General features: G+C 38.4%; 1 protein-coding gene across 8 annotated transcripts in view; it reads left to right on the top strand.

Moving 5' to 3' along the window:
- HIVEP2 (HIVEP zinc finger 2) overlaps positions 1–17,696 on the top strand; it is a 197,630-nt gene extending 179,934 nt beyond the window's left edge. For all 8 annotated transcript variants that reach the window (XM_030928435.1, XM_030928438.1, XM_010354972.2 and 5 more), the window contains 5 exons: positions 302–456; positions 4,215–4,390; positions 7,555–7,656; positions 8,432–9,327; positions 15,229–17,696. In XM_030928435.1, the coding sequence (XP_030784295.1) occupies positions 302–456; positions 4,215–4,390; positions 7,555–7,656; positions 8,432–9,327; positions 15,229–16,053 (2,154 nt within the window). In that variant the 3' untranslated portion in view covers positions 16,054–17,696. The remainder of the gene's footprint in view (positions 1–301; positions 457–4,214; positions 4,391–7,554; positions 7,657–8,431; positions 9,328–15,228) is intronic.
- Positions 17,697–23,148: the final 5,452 nt, after the last annotated feature.

Consider the following 23,148-nt stretch of genomic DNA (forward strand, 5'->3'; position numbering starts at 1 on the left):
AAACATAGAATGTCTTTTAAGTATTAGCATTGCAGAGTGCTGAGTGCATATGTGTATATATATATTTGTATATAAAATATGTATTTATATAATATATATCTAACAGAATGTTGAATCTATTCAGTGGAAACTGTCATTCTTATCTGATTTTATCCCTAGTGGCCCTTAGTTTATATAACTAGTTCCTGGCCTTTTGGTACAGAATTTAGGCTCATTTTCAGAGATTATGGAAGAGTGGGACATAGGGGCTCCTGTGTCTTGGAGAAAGCATGTGAAATGATTCTCTATTCTTGTCTTACAGATGAAACCTGATGCGTCCTTTTTATTTGGCAGCAAACTAGAAAGGAAACTAGTGGGAAATATCTTAAAGGAAAGAGGGAAAGGAGATATTCATGGAGATAAAGATATTGGATCCAAACAAACTGAGCCAGTCCGAATTAAAATATTTGAAGGAGGGTAAGGAAACATAAGTGCAAATGTAAAATGTTCAGTTATAGGTCAGAGTAAATGGTCCAGAATGTCTGCATGGAAAAAGTACTGTCTAATCTGGTTGGGAGCTGAAGTAAATTCCTTTTCTATTCGCATTTCTGAACTCTGGCTGGTAACAGATCATGAGTTCATGCCCTTGCTTTTGCGACTTCCTTTTCATGAAAATGTCCCTAATGGATATCATTCAAGCCTCTTCCTTAAATTTCCACCCCTCTAATTTATTATGAAATCTACTAAATTGGGGACACTTGATGTCATCTAAGTTTATTCATTCTTTGATGATTTTATAGGTATTTGTTTTAATGATGGACGTATTTTTATTCTATGCTTACAAAAGTCAGATCATGCACAATCATGTATGATCTTCAGAACTAGTTAATTTGTTCATTTATTTTTCTTATTATATAAACTGGAGGCTTTAATGTGATTTCACCAGTTCCATCAATATCCTTTTCTGCCCCAGGATCCAAGTCAGGGTACCACATTGCCCTCACTTGTCTTGCCTTTCCAGTCTTCTCGGTCTATGACGCTTTCTCCGTATTTAGGAATTTCTTTTCAGATCTTGAGTCCTGAGTCATAGAAACTCAAGTAATAAGGTTCAAAGACTTTGTTATTTGTATGGTTAAGAAAAATTACACATGTGTAATGTCTTGTTTTAGATTTTGATATGTATCTTTCATCCAGTCACATAGAAGGAAAACTCTACACTTAGGCTTTTAAAATTTAAAAATTTTGAAGCATGCTAACCACGTTTTGGAGATTATGATGTAATTAGCCTTATCTCTACAACAAATCTATTATTTACATATTTTCATGGGCATGACTTTATTCCAATTATATTTGGAGGACAATAATGTTATTTGTTTGACTATAAAATGTGAAATGTGGTTGGGTGTGGTGGCTCATGCCTGTAATCCCAGCACTTTGGGAGGCCGAGGCGGGCGGATCACGAGGTCAGGAGATTGAGACTATCCTGGCTAACCCAGTGAAACCCCGTCTCTACTAAAAATACAAGAAAATTAACCAGGCGTGGTGGTGGGTGCCTGTAGTCCCAGCTACTCGGGAGGCTGAGGCAGAAGAATGGCGTGAACCCAGGAGGCAGAGCTTGCAGTGAACGGAGATTGCACCACTCCACTCCAGCCTGGGCAACAGAGCGAGACTCCGTCTCAAATAAATAAGTAAATAAATACATAAATAAATAAAAAGTGTGGAATGTTCAGTGAGATGAAATATCCTTTTTTCACCTAGCGTTACCGGTTTGGAGATGGATTATTCTATTTGATTCTCTCTTAGGTTTTGCCCTCTTTGGATGTCTAGCATTTTCACCACTAAAACCACAATTGTATGTAGTCATGAAGCTTGTCTCAATATTTTTTTGACATCCCCCATCTTTTAACACAAATGAGAGAAATATAGGTTTTATCTTTCCTCAGAGACTGAGAGGTCCCTGTGACTGAATCAACCCTCTCACATTCAGCAGCGTTCATAGCAGTGCACTTGCACCAATAGATTAGCGAGACCTCCACAATTACTCTATGCCTTGGGGGAGCCCATCTCCACTAACGAAGGACACAAGTGAAAAAGCGTATGTGAACAGTTTATTGCTGTGTTTTGGTGATCCAAAAGGATTGTGCCCATATTTCATTTCCTCCTCCTTTAATTGCCCCATTAGGGGCTGTGTCCCATTACTTCTTAATCTGTGGCCCAATTTCTGCCCAGTGGTGACCAAGTGTTTTTTCCGAACCTTGTGTTACCTCCTCTTATTTTGGCGATTGCAAAGTGATAGCTAAAAAAAAAAAAAAAAAAAAAAAAAAAAAAAAAAAAAAAAAAAAAAAAGGATTACTGACCAAAATCTTAAGTGTATATTATCTAATTGATAGGTTTAATAATACATTTAATAATTTAGTTAAACATAGCTTTGAATTTTTTTCAAAATCCATCAATTATCAAGTAGATTCATGGGCCTGTGGAATTGTTGTATGATATTTTATTTACACAGGCTTTTCTAATACATCATTATATTTTATACAGAATTTTACTGTATTTTCATTCTGGAAGCAAGTTAATCAGCTAAGACATTGAAAATAAAATTATATGCTTGATGATAAAATGCATTTCCCATCACTATGATGGTGGGCTATAGTAAGCTTGAAGTATCCTTCCCTGAAGAAAATTAGCTTTGTACAAAAGTATTTGTTTTGGTCTTTGTCTCTGAAGCAATTTCATCTAGTTAGGGACAGAGAATAGTGAAATTTAAAGCTGAAAGATATTTGCATCTTTAGGGGTTTTTTTCTACTTTATTAGAAAAGACAAAGATAAAATTCAAAATAATTTTGAAGAACAAGTAGAAGTCAAAATTCCTGGTGAAAGGGGGAAAATTTAAAGGAACCAAAGACATGCAAAATGGATTATTCATAGTTTTGAACAGTTTCTGCTTAACTCTCATCTGTATTGGTACTGACCAAAAAGTAGAAAACGTTAAGATTAGATGTGAATCCATAACAGAGTTGCTGTTTAAATATGTGGATGGATTTCCTTTCTTAAAATTATTTCAATAGTTTGGTTGACTGAAGTTAAACTTGCTTTTATTCCTGTTTGTGGATTAGCTAGGATAAAATGAGGAAGTTTGCAATGCTCTTAGAATGTAAAAAAACTATAAATTTAATGCCTTAAACTAAATCCACAGTGGATTATGGCATTTTGTATGTCAGTTTACCTTTGGAAGTTATGAAAAGAACTCCCCAAATGGAATGTCTTTCCAAAAATAACATTAAACCCAAAATTCTAACCTTAGCTTTGACTTAAGAGATAATGGCAGTCATTGAATTAGTCCATATAATACTACTATATCCTATGATAAATCATGTTTTATTGTATTCTAAAATGGCATGGTTAAGCATTGGGTAGATTTCTTCCCTCGATTATCAAAGAAAATGCCTAAGACTATTTTTCTAGCTGATTTGATTAAGCAAGATGACCTCGGATATCCTTTCAAACATCTCTATGAAACCCTTCTGGAAACAAATGCAAATTTGATTAAAAATAGAATCCCTAGTTTTCATTATGTAACTACCTTGAAGAAGCTAGTTGAAATTTAGACTCCACATTATTACAGATTCATGGTCTTCGGGAAGAGCAGATCAAATCTGTAGACAACAGTTGGTGAGCTGAGCTCACCCTGTGTAAACCAGAAATTTCTGAGGCACTCTCATGCCAGGATTGTAAAAATAGAGTAGGAACTTGCAATGAAGAATTCTATTATCAGTTATACTTAATTTAGCAAATTTAGAGGGTTGTATGTTTGTACACGCACATCTTAGATGATGTAATGTTAACAAAAGCTACATGATGAATATGTTGGTATGCTTTTTGTATGTCCCTTGATTGGAGGCTGTACTAGAATCCAATCCAAAGGTCTGCAACTCTTTGAGGTTTACATAAGTCAATTTGAGCATCTATTTCCCAACTCTATAAATTCACATGTAACAGTGGAGCCAATTCCATTTTGAATTCCATGTAGCATTACATTTTGTTTACAGTGCCAAATCTATTATCTAGTTCTTTCAGGCATTTACTGCATAAATTTCACAGGCTTCATAGACGTAAAGTTGAATAATTGCAAAAGACCCGCATAAAAGTTTGCCATGCAAATAATTAGCTTTTGCTTTAAGATATAGCATGCTAAGAATGTTTGAAAACCACTGGATTCCCCCTTTTTAAAACAGGTACAAATCAAATGAAGATTATGTATATGTCAGAGGACGTGGCCGTGGAAAGTACATTTGTGAAGAATGTGGGATTCGCTGTAAGAAGCCAAGCATGCTCAAAAAACACATCCGTACTCATACTGATGTTCGGCCTTATGTATGCAAGTTATGTAACTTTGCCTTCAAAACGAAAGGTACAAGTCTGATTTTTTTGAGAGGAAAAATGCTTCTCTATGGCTACTTAGATTTCTGAGTGCTATTTTATAACTAGCCTTCATCAACAATAAAGATGATTTGTTTGTGAAAATATGATTCCACAAAATGTATTTTCTCCCTCAAGTAAGTGATCAAAGGATGTATGTGAGACTGTGAGGCTCCTTTTATGACTTAATTAAGAGCAATAGACATAGGTCCGGGCCAGTTGTCTCCAAAGGAAGTGGCTACGAATTGTCTGGATAGCTATTTCTTCATGTTGGAAATGTTATTTGGTCTAGATAATATTTATACCAGCATAGAAATCCTGCACATGCAGTGGTATTAGAGAAGCAAGGCAGCAGCTGGGAAGAAAACATGTGCTCTTGGTCAGTTTCAAGATTATAAATAATGTAGAGACCCACACATTCCCAGGTGGGTGCCTCCATCCACAGTTGCATTAATTATGCATAGAAATTTGATAGCTTGTATTCCCTGTTTTTATCAGCACAGAGACAATTTCTGATTCTCAGTACATAACTGTTAGTCTTATAAAACTAGGACTTGCCTTGAAGTTTTTTTAAAAAATCCATTTTAACAGGTACATTTATGTAAAAATATTTTACTGAAGGAAGTTGCTTCAGTTATGATTTTAGAGGTTGTTTGATTTTTGCAGAAGTGTGTTTTACCTTAGGTTTAGTGGATACTATAGGCATTCCCTCACCACTTTAAATTTTCATATTGATTGATCTGCTCTGATACCCTTCAAGAAAAATAAATATCAAGTAAAATTATCTTTGGTAGAGAAATGTATAGCTATATTCTTTTATAGCTGAAAATCCTAAATTGCTGTATTGGTTGTAGAAGTATAAATGGGTAGCCTCTCAACATATCTGTTTCTTTTTTATTAAAAAGATCTGTATGACAGGAGTGCCTCATTTGAAGCTGAAATAAAGTATGTGTTCATTTGCATCTCAAAAAATAAACATATGGCCTTTTAAATACCACTCACCTTTGCACAATCAAGCCCTTTATACAGAACTTTACTAAGAGATTCCTTAGGAGATAAGAAAATAAAAACTTTGATTTTAGGGAATACTGCAAATTCAGGAGTCATTACGAATGATACATATCTTCACTGAGCATATGAGTTTGCTGCAGGTGTAGTTGTGTGAAAAACTGGATGAAGAAATGAGACATCTCTAGACATTTTTAAAAATCAAATTAAGTCTGCCTCTGAATCATCATCTCCTGAAGGAAATAATTTATTCTTGGTCATTATTGGAGTTTCCTTGTCACCTTTTGGGAATGTGCAAATGTCTCAGAATCTTAAAATGAGCAAAACATCCTGGAAAACCCTGCCAGTTTTCACCTCCGGCTGAAATGCCTGTTGTCCAAACCCACATTGTCGTCTGAGCACAGATGGAACGCCCTTGCACGACCAATCCTTTCTACTCGTCTGTGCCACTTCCTCAAGGGCCTCCCCCGCCACTCTCCTTCCCTCTCCTTGTCCTTATACGTTACTTCCACAGCTCATGACTTTAACAAACTAAAGCCATGGTGTAATTGTTTCAGATCCAGATTTCTAGCTACAGACCTATTCTGAAGATGGGAGTCTAAAGCCTGACTATCCTTGGAATGGAGAGAAAAATGTAGGAGAAAGAAACACATACTAAAATCTAAATTAACTCTCCCAATATGCTTAGCATCCATACCTATACACATCCATAGCATACTTGCACTCTGGCAGAAGTGATTATTTTTATTAATTTATAGATACGTTTCATTAATTTTCTAGATTTAAGGATTCTTGATATGTCTATAACATTTTTGAGCTCTTTAAAAAATGGTAGATAAAAGTTTTGATAAATAAGAGCAATGGGGGCCTGGAAATATTTCTGTTTGGAATTATCAAAACGGCATGTAAAATTGATAAGTATATAAGCAATAAGTAAATAATAAAGCAATATTAGTAAAATAATAACGGTGTCCCAGTTTTAACTGTGGCTCACACATTACATGAACAGCAAGCTTAACACTCCTACAAGAGAACTATGCTAGCAGGCTGAGTTTCCACAGATATTTCACAGAGCCTTCTCTTAAAGTATTTGTTGGTATATTGCTAAAGCGTTGTCAAAGGCACAGATAACATTATGACTGGTTTCACTGAAGTGATGTAAAGGTTCCTTACAACTGAATTTGTTCCTGAATCTCTTTTGATAAGTTATATGGCATATAATTTATATATATAAATATATGTGTGTGTGTATGTATGTACATTCTTCTATAGATCCTGGGTCAAGGAGGATTGGATCAATGTTTTCAAAATTTCTCACATTTCATAAAGCAGTTATACAAATTATATATATAATTTATATACACACATTCATATACACATATAATTGTATATGCCATTATCATTATAACATATTCAGCATGAAACTTTTCTTTTTTCCTTAGCGTGATAGGAGCCTGAAGATAAATAAAAAGAGAATGTTGCAGCTCCAGAATTTGAAGAATTGCTGTCATAACGTTTGCTAACATATGCCAGACAGATAGATGCTAAATACTGGGAATAATGCTCCCTATGAGAGTTAGCTAATTGTTTGTATGGATCTTTCAGTGCACTGACAAGGTTTGCCCTCACATTAGTTTGTGTGTATTTTTCTTCTGAACTTTGAAGATCCTTGGAGGTTACTCTATACCTGATCAATGCCAGAAGGTCAGGGGCCCAGTGGGTGTGTTGAGAATATTTCATTCTGAAGTATCTCTGAAGTATGTGGCCAGATTGTGTTTCCCTGTTTACGTGGAGTCCCAGGAGGCTGGTGCATTTGGCTAGATATGAGATCCCTTCTCAGGCAGAAGAGCCTGGGATTTCCAGTTTTGCTTGGAGCCTACTCTTGAAAAGATGTGAGCCTGGACTTCCACATATCTTCTAGAATAAAGAATATCTGAGATTGGGCCAAAGCTCTCAGGGATTGTTATCTTCAAAAACCAGATTATTCTTCTTAAGGTTGAAACAAGGGATAGTGGGTAGAAACAAATCTGTGTTACATGATGAATTTAATAAAATTAATTCATTTTGCATTGAATTTGGAGCAGCCATCAGCAGTTGTTAATTTGATAACCAATTAATTTCTCTTTTTTTTTTGGCTACATTTTCAAGGAAACCTGACGAAGCATATGAAATCTAAAGCGCACATGAAAAAATGCCTGGAATTGGGAGTCTCAATGACATCAGTGGATGATACAGAAACTGAGGAAGCAGGTATGTCATAAATGAGTTGACAGACATCTTCATTATGCACAGTGGAGCTCTGTGGCTGAGGTGGTAAAATAAGTTTAGATATTTTTAAAAAGTGATCACTTTTCATTTTATTAAATACTAAATATAGAAAATAAATCTGACACATTGAATTGCTTGAAATCTACTGAGAAGAAATGCATTTCTGTTTTGACTCTGAGGGCAAAAAAGGCCTTACTATGAGAATACTTCTATTTAGAGCCATGAAGGGAATAGAATTGCACTTGCTTTGTGATAGCAAATTAGATTTTATGAGGCTTTTTGGGAAATTTGAAAAGTATTTTAATGTATTATTATTTAAGAAGAATCCCGGTAGGAAAACAAACAAACAAACATCATTGAGGTTGGCCAGACCTCCTGAGATACATCAGTTAGACATACGTTTGCATCTGAGCTTGCAGAGACAGGTTGTTGCCTTTCTTTTTCCTCTTGCATCATCATTAACATTATCCATACTCATTTGTAGAGGGTTTTCTGTGAGTGGGATGATGTCTGAGATATAAAGTCCTACTGTGGAATTTTTCTTGTAAGTTGAGGATGAAAACAAATAGATATACAAGAAGATAGAATGAATGCAGGGTCACACAGGTAAGTGCCTCATTTTATAGGAGTTCTCAGACATAACTGTCTGTGGGCACTAGGGACTGGGAAAAACTTTTAGAAAGAAATGGGGCTTAAATAAGATCCTAACCTTGACATTTGGATCTTCATCTCAATAATCTTTGTTCAATTGTTTCAGAAAATATGGAAGATTTGCACAAAGCAGCAGAGAAGCATAGCATGTCCAGCATTTCAACTGATCATCAGTTCTCAGATGCCGAGGAATCAGATGGTGAGGATGGAGATGATAATGATGATGATGACGAAGATGAGGATGACTTTGACGACCAGGGAGATTTAACACCAAAAACAAGATCAAGAAGCACGAGTCCTCAGCCTCCTAGATTCTCCTCTTTGCCTGTGAATGTTGGCACCGTACCCCACGGGGTTCCTTCAGATAGTTCCCTGGGACATTCTTCATTGATCAGCTATTTGGTTACTTTGCCAAGTATTCGAGTTACTCAGCTTATGACACCCAGTGACTCATGTGAAGATACCCAGATGACAGAATACCAGAGGCTATTCCAGAGCAAAAGCACGGACTCAGAACCAGACAAAGACAGATTGGACATACCTAGTTGTATGGATGAGGAGTGCATGCTACCTTCAGAGCCAAGCTCCTCTCCCAGGGACTTCTCACCCTCAAGTCGCCATTCCTCTCCAGGATATGATTCTTCACCCTGCCGAGATAATTCACCAAAGAGGTATCTGATACCCAAAGGAGATTTATCTCCCAGAAGACATTTATCACCTAGGAGAGATCTGTCACCCATGAGACATCTTTCACCAAGAAAAGAAGCTGCATTGAGAAGAGAGATGTCCCAAAGAGATGTTTCACCAAGAAGGCATTTGTCTCCAAGGAGGCCAGTGTCTCCTGGGAAAGATATCACAGTGAGAAGAGACCTCTCTCCTAGAAGAGAGAGAAGATACATGACCACCATAAGAGCGCCATCTCCCAGAAGGGCTTTATATCATAACCCGCCATTGTCCGTGGGGCAGTATTTGCAAGCAGAGCCAATTGTATTGGGGCCTCCTGTAAGTGTAATTCACTTTTCTTTCTAATATATAAGTGGAAGCACATTGGTGCCTCCTGATAATGCACTGGTGTGAAATTTAGTAGAATATGGGTATCTGTCATGGGTGGAGTGAATCTGGCTACTGAAAATAGTGGGGAGACATTTTTGTCATATGCTATTGTCGGTAACATGGCTGTGGCATTACCCGAAGTGTAGTATTGCATCAGAACAGCAGTGCATTCCCAGTGGGAATAAGTGAGACCTTTCTGAAGGCTTTCTAAACTTAATTAATGATAGACATAAACTGAAGCCTTTTTGTAAGTAAAAAAGATGAACCTTTAGAATGCCATGACTGCATGGACATACACTCACAGGGACATTTAGACATCACTCATCACCAGGTAAGGATTCTAATTCAGTTATTAACCTTGACTTTCAAAAACTTTTATTTTTTAGATTTTTATTTTATTTATTTAGTTTTTTGAGACAGGGTCTCACTCTTTCACCTAGGCTGGAGTGCAGCGGCACGACTTTGGCTCACTGCAACCTCTGCCTCCCAGGTTCAAGCGATTCTCCCATCTCAGCCTCTGGAGAAGCTGGGACTACAGGCATATATCACCACACCTGGCTGATTTTTGTATTTATTGCTAGAGACAGGGTTTCACCATGTTGGCCAGGCTGGTCTCAAACTCCTGACCTCAAGTGATCCACCTGCCTTGGCCTCCCAAGTGCTAGGATTACAGACATGAGCCACTGCACCTGGCCTCAAAAACTTTTATTTTTTAATACATTCTTTACCTTGCCCATCATGAGTGGACATGTGAAACTGGTCAGGGACAGGGAGAGGAGAGAATGACACACTTGGCATGTTTATAAATCGAAGACATGAGCCTGTCTGCTTTTCTTGCCATTACTATCATCAAATGCACTGGCTCAGTGGAAGCGTGGGCCCAAGGAGAAAGGGAAATCAGGAGAGCTAAGCGAGAATGTGCAGAGATTTCTATGATGTGCCTTCATTATAGATGAAAATAACAGTGGCCATCATGGATTACATTTAAGCAGTAGGTTTAATACAAATTCATAAAAAAAAGCACCTGTCCTACCTAATTCCACAGCTCAGTAGATTGTGATGTCTCTTTCAGTTTGTGTAGGATTTTCAAAAATGAGTAAAGCATGGACTTAGCATAGACAGAGGCATGATACCTTTGGAATCTGTCTGCCTTGAATGTGTTTTGATTTCCTGGTGTCTGCTCTTTGTTGTACTCCCTTGCCTCATGCACATGCACATGACTCTCTGTGTCATGTGCATCAGCACCATCCTTCACAGCCAGAGAAGACACTGCCAGCTCCCAGTTCTGTTTTATCACTGCCCTGGCGGCCAATTTTCTCCCTCTCATCACCTTCCACCACCCTGAATCCTGAGCTCAGCCTGTCATTTTTTCACTTTAGGAAACCTGCTGCATTCATGTCCCCATCCCCAGCACTGTCTTTTCACAAATCTGGTACCAACTTCATCTTGGTGAAGCAAATCCTGCAGAAACGTGTATGGCAATTGGAATGCTGTTTACCAAGCTAACAAATTAGCAAGCTAATAAGAAAAAGAGATACATTTCCACAGGTTTTGGTGCCTTAGCGAAAGTAGGAAAAAGGGATCTTCTGCAGTTTATGCCATTGCAGCACGAATAGAGAACTGTAAATCCCCTGTATCATGTGACACCAAGTCTGGGATGACACATGCTTTCTGTGGTATACACACAGTGATGCTGGCAGAATGTGTTAGACAAGCCTCTCCCTGCCATCCATGCAGCCTGTGTTCTGGCATTGGCCAGGTGGATTGAGAGTGTGGCATTTGTGAAACAGTGGTGCATATTTAGTCAACTGCAAACATGCAGTTTTTCAGTCAGAAAAAGTAAGCCTTTAGTGCAAACATGCTGTGGTTGTAAAAAATTACAGGAACCCACAGTCAAGTTGGGCAAAGGAATTGAAAGAGTGGACTAAGTAAGTTCATGTGAGTTTTAGATATATGCCCAGAAAGTTGGAGAGAGGTGAGTTTTAGTAGTCACTGAATTTGTACCAGTTTTTTTATGTGTTTTTGTTGTTTTGTTTTTGTTTTTAAATATCAGATCATGGGTATTACTATTATTATTATTATTATTATTATTATTATTATTATTATTATTTTGAGATGGAGTCTCACTCTGTCACCAGGCTGGAGTGCAGTGGCATGACCTTGGCTCACTGCAGCCTCCACCTCCTGGTTTCAAACAATTCTCCTGCCTCAGCCTCCCAAGCAGCTGGGACTATAGGTGCCTGCCACCATGCCCAGCTAACTTTTGTATTTTTAGTAGAAACGTGGTTTCACCATGTTGGCCAGGATGGTCTCGATTTCCTGACCTCATGATCCACCTGCCTCAGCCTCCCAAAGTGCTGGGATTACAGGTGTGAGCCCCCATGCCTGGCTGATCATGGACACATTTCATAGTGTTGTTAAACTTTATCATTTATGATGCTTTTGGTCTCCCCAGTTTAATTCTCTTTAGAGGATGTATAGCCTGCTACATTGTTCACATGCCTCCCTGATGTAGGGACAACTGGTCCCAATCACTGCCCACTTCATGCTTTCTCACACCACAGGACACTGACTGTGGTGTGAAGGTACCTTATAGCCCAGTGTGACATATTCATATTCTGGCTGCTTTTGGAGTGATGGTGATCATAGCAAACACAGGTTTGGAGGAAATGAATGAATTCACATGCAGATTATGTTACGTGTATGTGCATATATATGTATACACACACATACACATGGGTACAAATGTACATACACAGACATCTATATATACATCTATATACTAGATCTATTACCCCACTCATCTCTTCAACAGTATGACAGTAAGGACCTCTAGATGCAAACGATGAGAAGGAGGTAGAAGAGCAAGAGGCATCCTGCCACCCTGTTGTTTTTGCCCCAGTGCCCCTGTTAGTTTTAATTTTAAGATAGATAGATGGATGAATAGATAGATAGATAGATAGATAGATAGATAGATAGATAGATAGATAGAGAAGGTAAGTATGTTTTATCCATTTATTCAATATTTACTGAATTTTTGAGGGTCTACTACGCATGGTTCAAGGTTGAGGATGAAATAATATTATGGCTTGTGGCCTTATCTTTTTTGTGATAAATAAATTTCCTTTTCCATTTAAAAAATTTTGTAGATAGATAGCAAGAAGAGAAAGAAAGGTGTGTCCAGGCCGTCAGTATGTAGTGTAGATGAAGATTGTGTCTAGGGAAACAGTCAACATTCATTCGTATCCCTTGTTATCTGTGTGATCTTGGGCAAGTCACTTAACCTCTTGACCACAGTTTTTTAATTTATTTCTGGCAGCCAGGGAGGTGGCCCATGCAGATTTCTGTCCCTGAAAGACCGTGTCATTCAGCTATAAGGAATGTAGTGGGCAAACAGCCTCCTACTGGTTTGTCAGCACCTTCAGGACAGGACTGTTTTCAAGCCAAATCCACCCTCTCCAAGCAGCCCCAGCCAGTGACTGAGCACAGATGGGTCACTTCTCCCTTCTCTGCTCCCTGCTGCCCCCAAGGAGGCTGTTGCTCTTCTATCTCCCTCTCATCATTTGCGTCTAGAAGTCCCTACTGCCATACTGTTGAGGAGATGAGTAGGGTAATAGATCTGGTACATGGCATATAGATGTATATATAGATGTCTGTGTATGTACATTTGTACATATGTGTATATGTGTCTATATATATATGCACTTACACTTAACATAATCTACATTTGAATTCACTATTTGTTTTTCCATGACAAAATTTTTCTTACTGAGATTTAAGTAAGATGGAAGTTTGTCCACCACATTTATAAGGCCCAAATTACAAAACAATAGGATTGCAAATGGAGTAAAAACCAAAGTAGAGAAAACTTACTGGGAGTTTCTTTGGAGGATGAAGAAGGGGTGAATGAGAGGAGAGAGGATGTGTAGAAATTCCTGGTGGGGCTTGGAGCAGTGGAAGTGGCCACATGGTAGAAATTCTACTTGTACACATAGCTCTGTGGTTAAAATCAGTGAAGAGCTAAATTTGAAACTTTAATTAGTAGCACCAATAAGATTTTACAGGATTTAGAACATGCTGAGTATTATTGTGGTTTTAGAGGACAATTCATGACTACATTTGTCAGCCTGGAGTTGGGGATCTCAAGTCAGTTTACGTAACAGGACATCTCTCTCTCTCTGACTTCTGTCCCACTTCCTTGGTTCCCCCACAGATCCATTCTGATGGGCTGTGTGCAGTGGAGGTCATAGAATAGCAGCCAGAAGTAAAATGGAAAAATAAACAAGCTCGATTTTATTTTAAACTTTGAATCTGTAATTGCTGTGATTAAAAGAAAACATACTTGATTATCTTCAGAGATTGTTACTGTAGGCATTACAGGTCTTCCTCCCAAACTGGTGTTTGATGAAGGAGACATGCCTTTTCCAAACCTGATTAAATACAAGGGGGATTTTGTCTATGTGCAGAATTTAAATGCTTCTCATACCGTGAAATCCCCACCTTTCCCAGCTTATGAGGTTCTGATAATGATAGTGTTGATGCAATCATCACTGTCACCATTTCTCTCACACTTTCAGGAGAACCCATGTTTCCAGCTTGTGTATGACATATCACAGAGGAGAGTAAGGGCTAAGCATCTCAGAGAGTAGCAGAAATCACAGTCTAGATAGAACTGGATGAATCTTTAATGGTATAGAGCATACCTTGAGTTTTAGAACTGAAACTCTTGAAATGAAAAAGAACAGCTTCTTTGGCTCTATCCTGGACTACTACTGTACTGTATGGGTTTATAGCTATCTATCTATCTTTGGTTCTCAAAAAGTAGAAAAAATGAAGTCCTTTTTAGATGACAATCCACTAAAGAATGAATCACAGTAATTAAAATCTGATAATATTAAATCTGACAATCTAAGTTGTATTTCACTACAGAAACAGTATAGAAAATAAATTCTCCATTTTCAGGACTAGGACTATGAAATCTGAAATTCTGGCTGAACATTTTAAGCATCCTTAATTTATTGATTGCCAAAAAGATATTGAGGTGGAAATAATAATATAAACGAAAGATTAAGATGCAGACTTCTTTGGTTCACAGCTATGGAGTTGAATATAAGTTGCTAACGGCCTGAAATAATGTTAACTACCTCTATGATGGATAGTTTCCTTTAAAAAATTATTATTGATGTAAGACTTAAATGGCCTTGATTTGTTATTGGATGAAGAAGCTGGTCTTCTGCATTGAGTATCTCTTAGCAGGAATGCATTCCTTTAGACCAATGTCTTACACATTGGAGGAACCAGTTTGTGGTTCCATTTTGTCATCTGTTCTGTGGAAAACTTTTTTAAAAAGCCAATTTTCAGACTTGTCATTCCAATTATATACCCATCAACACTTAAAAAAGTATTACAAATCTGTCCAGTATAGCAACAGATGGTAATCTTTTTATTTCCTTTTGAATTAAAAAAAATTATTAATATTTATTAGTGTTTTTTGCTCAGTAAACTTGTTTTGCCAATTATCCATTAATTTCTTTTCATTATCTCTTGCAAAAAAAACAGAGCTGAAATGTGTCTCTGTACCCAGTGGAAAACATCCTGACTGCTTTATCACCTTGCTGTTTAAAAACAAAAGCAACTTTTCACAGGCAGACACCTTTATTCAAGGATTATAAAAGACAACAGAGAAATCTCCTTTGTCTTGAAGTAGGAAAACTTGATCAAAGGATTAGGTATTGAAGCCTCTCTAGGTAGTGAATGTGTGAGTGGGTGAGTGAATGAATCCAATAGCTTGACCTAAGAACGAAGCATAGCAGGATCTGAATTTTGTGCTCTCTTTGGTTCTCTGTGCAGAACTTAAGAAGAGGATTACCTCAGGTTCCTTACTTCAGTCTCTATGGAGACCAAGAAGGTGCTTATGAACATCCAGGCTCCAGCCTTTTCCCGGAAGGTCCTGATGACTATGTCTTCAGTCATCTTCCACTCCACTCTCAGCAACAAGTGCGAGCTCCTATCCCCATGGTGCCCGTTGGTGGGATCCAGATGGTTCACTCCATGCCGCCAGCCCTTTCCAGTTTACATCCTCCACCCACGTTGCCCCTGCCAATGGAGGGCTTTGAGGAGAAGAAAGGCGCGCCTGGGGAGTCCTTCTCCAAGGACCCCTATGTGCTTTCTAAGCAGCATGAGAAGCGAGGTCCTCACGCTTTGCAGTCATCTGGTCCACCTAGCACTCCCTCCTCTCCTCGGCTATTGATGAAACAGAGCACTTCAGAAGACAGCCTAAACGCAACAGAGCGGGAACAGGAGGAAAATATACAGACTTGTACAAAAGCCATTGCCTCTCTCCGGATTGCCACAGAAGAGGCAGCTCTGCTTGGGGCAGATCAGCCAGCGCGGGTGCAGGAGCCCCACCAGAACCCCCTAGGAAGTGCACATGTTAGCATTAGACACTTTAGTAGACCTGAGCCAGGTCAGCCCTGTACCTCAGCCACCCACCCTGACTTGCATGATGGTGAAAAGGACAATTTTAGTACATCACAGACTCCATTAGCTCACTCCACGTTTTACAGCAAGAGTTGTGTGGATGACAAGCAGTTGGACTTTCACAGCAGCAAGGAATTATCTTCAAGCACAGAGGAAGGCAAAGATCCTTCGTCAGAAAAGAGTCAACTACATTGATCTACGATGCATGGAGACTTTCATTTCCACATTTTCCCATTTTTTTTTGTTTTTGTTTTTCTAGAAATGGAGGTAATCAAGTTTATAGCATGCCTGTCCTAAGTTACAGTAGTTTGCTATTATATATACTTTTGTTATATCAAAAGAATTAGGTAAATTAACAAGTCATCACGAGCCTGACCAAAACAAAATTTGAAATTAACCTATTGGGTCTGGTACTTTTAAAATTGTACAGATGTTTGTGCCTTTTCTTTACTTTGCTTATATTCTTATAAGCATTTTTTAGCAGTAATTTGTACATATTTTAGAATTTGTGTATCTGCTTTGTAATAAATGTAATTTCTTTCCTTTTTTGGACACTTGGATCTAAATGATGTAAAGCAAAACAGCATCAATATATATGTGAGGTTGCACTAAAACATATTTTTATATGATTAAAACTGAACAGCTTTTATGTACAGCTCTGATTCTGTAATACTAATATTTATTTACTTTGTTTCATAAATTGTACATTTTTTCTTAATGTTGTGGATTGCTTTTCTATGTGAAGCATGGGATTTACTGTTGCGTAACTAGAACAAAAATGTACATTGTAAACAAGATATTTAAACTAGAGTATCTTATTCTGCACTTATGCATTAGTTAAAAAAAAAAGATAAAGGATGTATCAGTCAGTTCTTAACTCTTGTATATTTTTTTGTCTCTTGTTTGCTGGATTGACTATAACTTAAGTGCTGATTGTGATTTTAAAATGATAGTACCGTAAAGCATTAAAGTAAACAATGTGCTATTGTGAGTTTTTTCAAAGCTTTATAAATCAGTTATAAATAATATTAAAAGTATTTGGTCTTATGTGAACATGTTGATCTATATACTCATCTTAAAAATATGGGAAAACATTCCACCCCATGTAAATATGTACAAGTGCATCACTGGTACAATTTTATGTAACTCAGTTGGACACTAGGTTGCCACAGACCTATGCTAGGTGTCTTTAAAAAATTAAGGTGACAAAGCACATGGGACTGTGTAGAGCTTGGTTATCGGCCGGCCCGGTGGCTTGGCAGGCAGTGCTGTGCGCTGCTCATGGAGAAGACCTGGGCTTAGAGTCTCCTTAGTTCTTGCTACACAGGATGGTGACTGGAACTAAGGCTGCACAGAGGGTCGCACTTGGACTCTGAGGGTTGGGAGTGGAAGGGGGAAAAGGGGATGGAAACCTGCTCACCAGCTCTTCCTGCCAGCCAGTTTACATGGGAACAGGGTTAACATCTGTGTTAAGGGAGGTCACCTTACCCTTTTGCATAGGGTAAGAGTGTCAGACTCCTGGCTATCTCAGGGGGAATGGAGAAAAGAATCTTTCAAGGGCAAAGAACTCGTGGGAGGATGTCTGTTGTATGTAATACTCACAATGGCTTTTGGTTAGTGTTGAAGGTGGGAAGAGCCTTTGTAGGTCCAGAAGAGTGGAAGAGAGGGAGGGGTACAGCAACATGTGCACAGGCACGCACATGTGTGCACGCACACACACAATCTGGGTTATCTTTGTGCTATATAGTGGATTATAATTCTGTGAAACCAAGTTTGTATATTGAATTACATTAAGGAGTGTTCTTTAAAAAGAGAAATAAATATACAATTACATGCTTGAGGTGTCTAGTTCTTATGTGTTGCTTTACATTTTAATTTCCCAGTTTTGTTTCTAAAGAAATTTTGATACTAGCAACATACCACCTGTGCTTTTAATTGCCAGGCTCTGCCCATCCTGAGTATGAATGCTTTTAACAAGTGAGAAGACAGTCATTGGCTCCCATAGATTATCTGATTAGAACAGATAGTGGTCACCAAGATGTGGGGCCTAGAAATAGACTTATCCAAACTTCATGGGCCTGGGCAGCATACATTGCATCTGAACAGATTCATGAATAAAGCAAATTATCATTTTGCCTCCTGCCTCTCTTGCAGTATGTATACTTATCTGAAATTCAACTGGGGAAACCTCTTCTTTCTTTTTGCTAAGGTGGCTGAAGCTAAGAATCAACTAAAATATATCAGAAGATACCCACAAATCACAGTTCTTTTATTAGAATGAGTAGAACCTTTTTAATAATGAAAGCAGAAGCTCATTAAAAGTCAAAACCTATTAGTATTTCCACTATAAAAATCTAAAATTGGTGGATTTACAATGTACCTACTTGCTTTTGTGAGCCAGACTGTCTTTTTAAACCATGTTTTACAAAGGTGAATTAAAGGTCAACACAGACACTCTAATATCTGTCTCTTACCAAGAAGAATCTTTTGAGTATGTAGGGTGATTTGTGCGTCATATTCCTCATTGACGTGTGTGTGTGTGTGTGTGTGTGTGTGTGTGTGTGTGTGTGTGTTGATCCCAGGCCAAATCAAATTACTCTGTTTCCTCCTCTACCTAATTCGTCACTCATTTATTCACTCATTCATTCGTAAAAGTTTTTGAGTGCCAACTCTGAACTGGGTACTATGGTGGGCATTTATTTTTATTTTTATTTATTTATTTTTTTGAGACAGAGTCTCACTGCAGCCCAGGTTAGAGTGCAGTGGTGCTATCTCGGCTCACTGCAACCTCCACCTCTCAGTAAGTGATTCTCCCATCTCAGCCTCCTGAGTAGCTGGGTCTACAGCTGCATGCCACTATGGCTGACTAATTTTTGTATTTTTAGTAGAGTCAGATTTTCACCATGTTGGCCAGGCTGGTCTCAAACACCTGGCCTCAAGTGATCTGCCTGCCTCGGTCTCCCAAAGTGCTGGGATTACAGTTGTGACCCAATGCTCCCAGCCTGGTGGTGGGCATTTAGAATTAATAAAGAGTATCCATGCCACCAAGGAGCTGAAGTAAATAGAAAAGACATATCTGTCAGAAAATGTGGATAATATGATGTTTGAGCTAAAATAGTTGCACATTTGGTGTGTTTTATAACCACAAAGGGAGAGAGCAATCATACTGCTGAGAATGGAGAAAGGCTTCATCACAGAGGTAGCCTTAGAATAGATCCTTGAAACCATAAACTGACTAATTCATTCAACATAGCTTTTCATCACCTACACTGGAGTACTCTTTTGTGTGCTAGGTGTCCAATATGGCACAAAACAGGTAAAGTCCCTGCCTTAATGGAGTTTATATTCTAGAGGAAACAGCATTATAAAAAAATTAGTGGGAAAACACATGTTAGATGATCTGAGATGTGTAAACCAATTAATGTGTAAAAAGCAACATGTGGCTGACACCCTGGGTATATGGCAAGGTAGTACATGGTTAAGCTAGAAACACATATCAAAGTCCAGTTTCCTAATCCAGCCTACAGGTCTGGCTCTGTAAGCAATGGAGAACCAAGGAAGGATTTAAGCAATAAAGTGGCATTGCTATTGTTGTTGTTATCATTATTTTGGGAAAAATAAAACACTGTGGCAGCAGCGAAGATAAGGGAAATAAAAGCAGCAACAATCCAAACAAATGATGGGGACCTGGAGAAAGAAGGTACAGTTTTGCTAATGAAGAGGAATGGCTGATAGCTAGACTGATTTGGTGTTAGGAGGAAAGAGATGGAGAAGTTAAAGATGATGAGTTTTTAACCTGGGCAATGGAATGAGGGTGGCATTATTCAGCCACAAAAGAGAGTGGATTTGTACAGAATGCTGATAAAGAAATGAGCTCTCCTTAGCAGTTCCAAAGGAGTTCAACCTCAAACAGGAGAGGCCAGAGCTGCAGACTGGTTTGTCAGTTCTTGTCTTTTTTCATAGCTGAGAGTGCTGAATCGGATGAAATTCCTCAGGGTATATAAAGGGGTAGAAGAGGAAGTTTAAGGGTTTCCAAAGATAGATAAGGAATATAGGGGTGAGCAAAGGTATACTTCACAGGACACCACATCCCATCTGCTGAGCCTTAGTGATACAATATTTTTGAGAACTTGATTTTCTATATGTTCCCCAAGATAATTTCTAGAAAACACAACTTTTAGAACATCATTTTCTGAGAAAAAAATCAACAGTATTTGTGGATTTACTATTAGTTAATATTTCCTTAGTAGCATAATAGTAGCTTTATTATTAAATAATAAATTAGAGGTTATTAAATTAACCTGTCATTTACAAATATCTTTTCCAAAACCTATAGTCTAGAGAAGTTAGGTGAAGTTTTCAAGGAGAAATAGGTAGTTCATTGCAGAATAAAGGCTAAAACTGAGCTCCCAACTCTTTGTCCAGGTTTGCTTAAAGAACAGTTTCTGATTACTTATGCTCTTCTCACTTAGATTAAGGTTACATTTACAATAATTTACAGTGAGAGTTGTTGGGTTGAATGAACTCAGAATTTTACAAAACAACAAAGCCTATTTCTGCCCTGGAAATGATTTTTATTAGTTTAAAATATATTACTAAATGTGGTGGCATCTACTTGGCCACAGTACAGTTTTTTTCCCAGGGGCTGTTTGACATTATATAGAGCATCAGTTCCCATTAATTTCCGAGTGTAGAGAAACATATGCTTACCCAGACTTTATATGCAACAATAAACCAGCTTGGCTATGCAGTAGTACTGAAGAACAGGGAAAGTGGGGGAAATTATTCTACTTGGCACCAAACAGTACCTAAAGATTAACAAGAAGAAGACACAAACTATTTTCTAGAACTCTCTAGATAGATCATTTTATGCATACATATCCGTTGCTTATCAACAACTAAGGCCACCTTCAGAAATATATATTTGACTGGATGTGTTGACTTGTGCCTGTAATTCCAGCTCTTTGGGAGGCTGATCCAGGAGGATTGCTTGAGGCCAGGGTTTCAAGACTGGAAATACACGTTGGTTATCAAAATGAATCATATAAACAGATTTTCTCTCCATTCACCAAGTGCCTATAAATGTATTTCAGATTCTGCACTAGATCCCTGTCATGGTTTTTTATTTTTTTGAGACAGGATCTTACTCTGTCTCCTGGGCTGGAGTGCAGTGGCGCCATCTAGGCTCACTGCAACCTCCGCCTCCCTGACTCAAGAGACCTCCTGACCTCAGCCTCCATAATAGCTGGGACCACAGGTGCCCACCACCATGCCCGGCTAATTTTCTATATTTCTTTTGTAGAGACGGGGATCTCACCATGTTGGCCAGGCGAGTCTAGAACTCCTGGGCTGAAGTGATCTGCCCGCCTCAGCCTCCCAAAGTGCTGAGATTACAGGCGTGAGCACCGCACCCAGCCCCTGGCATGTTTTATACAAGTAGATTCCAACTTTCGTTACATTGTTGAAATACAAGTTTAATCCACATAGTTTGATGTGAATAAAATTTTGTTTTGGCAAAATTAAAATAAAATGATTAATGATCATACATTTCCTTAATTTATTAAAAATCATATTAATAAAATATTTTAAAATGAAAACCTTTCTATCAAAAATGCCACTGGGCACGGTGGCTATCATTTCCTACATGTTATTTGTTGTAGCATGTAGGAAAAACTACATACACACACATTGTACATGGTCCAGGGATCCAGGCCCTTTTATGGGGACAGCATCCCCATACAAAATCACTTGTAGCTAATAATGATAAGTATTCTCTACTAGCCCTGTTTTAAGTGCTTTCATTTATTCCCTTATTTAATAGTCACAAAACTGAGTCAAATAATTTGCTTAAGTTTTCTCAGCTAGTAAATAGAGGAGGCAGTTAGGCTCTAAAGTGGTGCAGTGCAGTAAAACTTTCTGCAGTGGGAAAAAATGTTCCATATCTGCAATACAAGATATGTTCCAATATATGTTCCAATACAAGAGCCTATAGCTACACATGACTGGAGCACTGGGAATATAGAGAGTGCAAGTGAGAAACTGGACTTTTAATTTTATTTAATTTATATTTAAATTAAACTTCACAAGTGTCTAGTGCTTCCTGAATCGGCCAGCCACCTCTGCAGACTGCACCCTTCCCCTGTGCACAGGCTGCACCACCCACCTCTATAAGCACTCACCATTTGACAGCTATTGAGGTTCTATCACATGGTGGCTCTCTTCTTGGTGCTGGAGCTATACCAATGAACAACAACCACCAAACCACAAAAAAAACCCAAAAATCTGCTATTAAAAAACTTGGGTTCAGTACTTATCACTAAATATCTAGTAAAGGATTCTGGTGATCCAATCCTATTGACTGCTTCTGTTTCCACTCAGTTTTGGAACTTGGAACTCACTCAAGCAATAACAGCCAAAGCATGCTTTTATGAAGAAGTAAACAGGCATCTCATAGGCCACTCGTCCTCCTCCTGCCAGAAATCTGTTAAAAGCAAGGGTGGAGAATATATCCCATTCTCAGGATTCATGTGGGGTCTCTCAGTTCTGCCTTGGTATAAATGCATATGACCCCTTGTGGGGCTAAGGGAAGAGAGATGTAGCTGGGCTCCCCGAGGGCCCTGACTCCCCTACTGCTTCTGCATAGGATGTAGAGTCTGTGAAGAGAGTGCCCTGGCTCCTGGAAGCCTTGCCTTGCTTTTCTACTGATCACATGTTATTAAGTAAATGGAAGACAGAAGGAAGGAGTCTGCCATTTCTTCTCCCTCCATAGTGAAGAGTGGAGGAAGGAAAGAAACAGAGGGGTTTCCTTTCTCTAGCCAAGTGGCCTTCCTGACTGTGAAGCAAGGGGTCTGAGGAAAAGGCTGCCCCTTGCTGCCACGTATCCATCTAAGTAGCCAGACTCATGGAAAACCACACTGCAAATGTTGCCCTCTTTGGAGAAAATCCACTGTCACCAAGGACCTACTGTTTTCCCTAAAACATAGTCTATGACTCTCTGTTATCCCCTTGGAACCAGTGAGATCATAATTCACGTGATATTCAACTGAAACAAACTAGACAAATAGATTAAATAAAGCAACCTCATCTTAGCTCAAAAATTAGAACAAGCAGCCTTTCCCAGAGAGAATTAAGCCCATCAGAAAATGATTTGAGTGATTATTTTCTCAAATCTTCTAAGGAGATTATATAACTAGCACCATCCTCATGCATAGGAAAAAAGTTAATTCGTTGCACACAATGGATGTCTTAGGGCATTAGGGCTTAATGTTCATATGGAAGCCTGTTTGACAA

Source organism: Rhinopithecus roxellana, chromosome 4 (genome assembly GCF_007565055.1).
Source record: "Rhinopithecus roxellana isolate Shanxi Qingling chromosome 4, ASM756505v1, whole genome shotgun sequence".
In the NCBI taxonomy this organism is placed as follows: Eukaryota; Metazoa; Chordata; class Mammalia; order Primates; family Cercopithecidae; genus Rhinopithecus; species Rhinopithecus roxellana.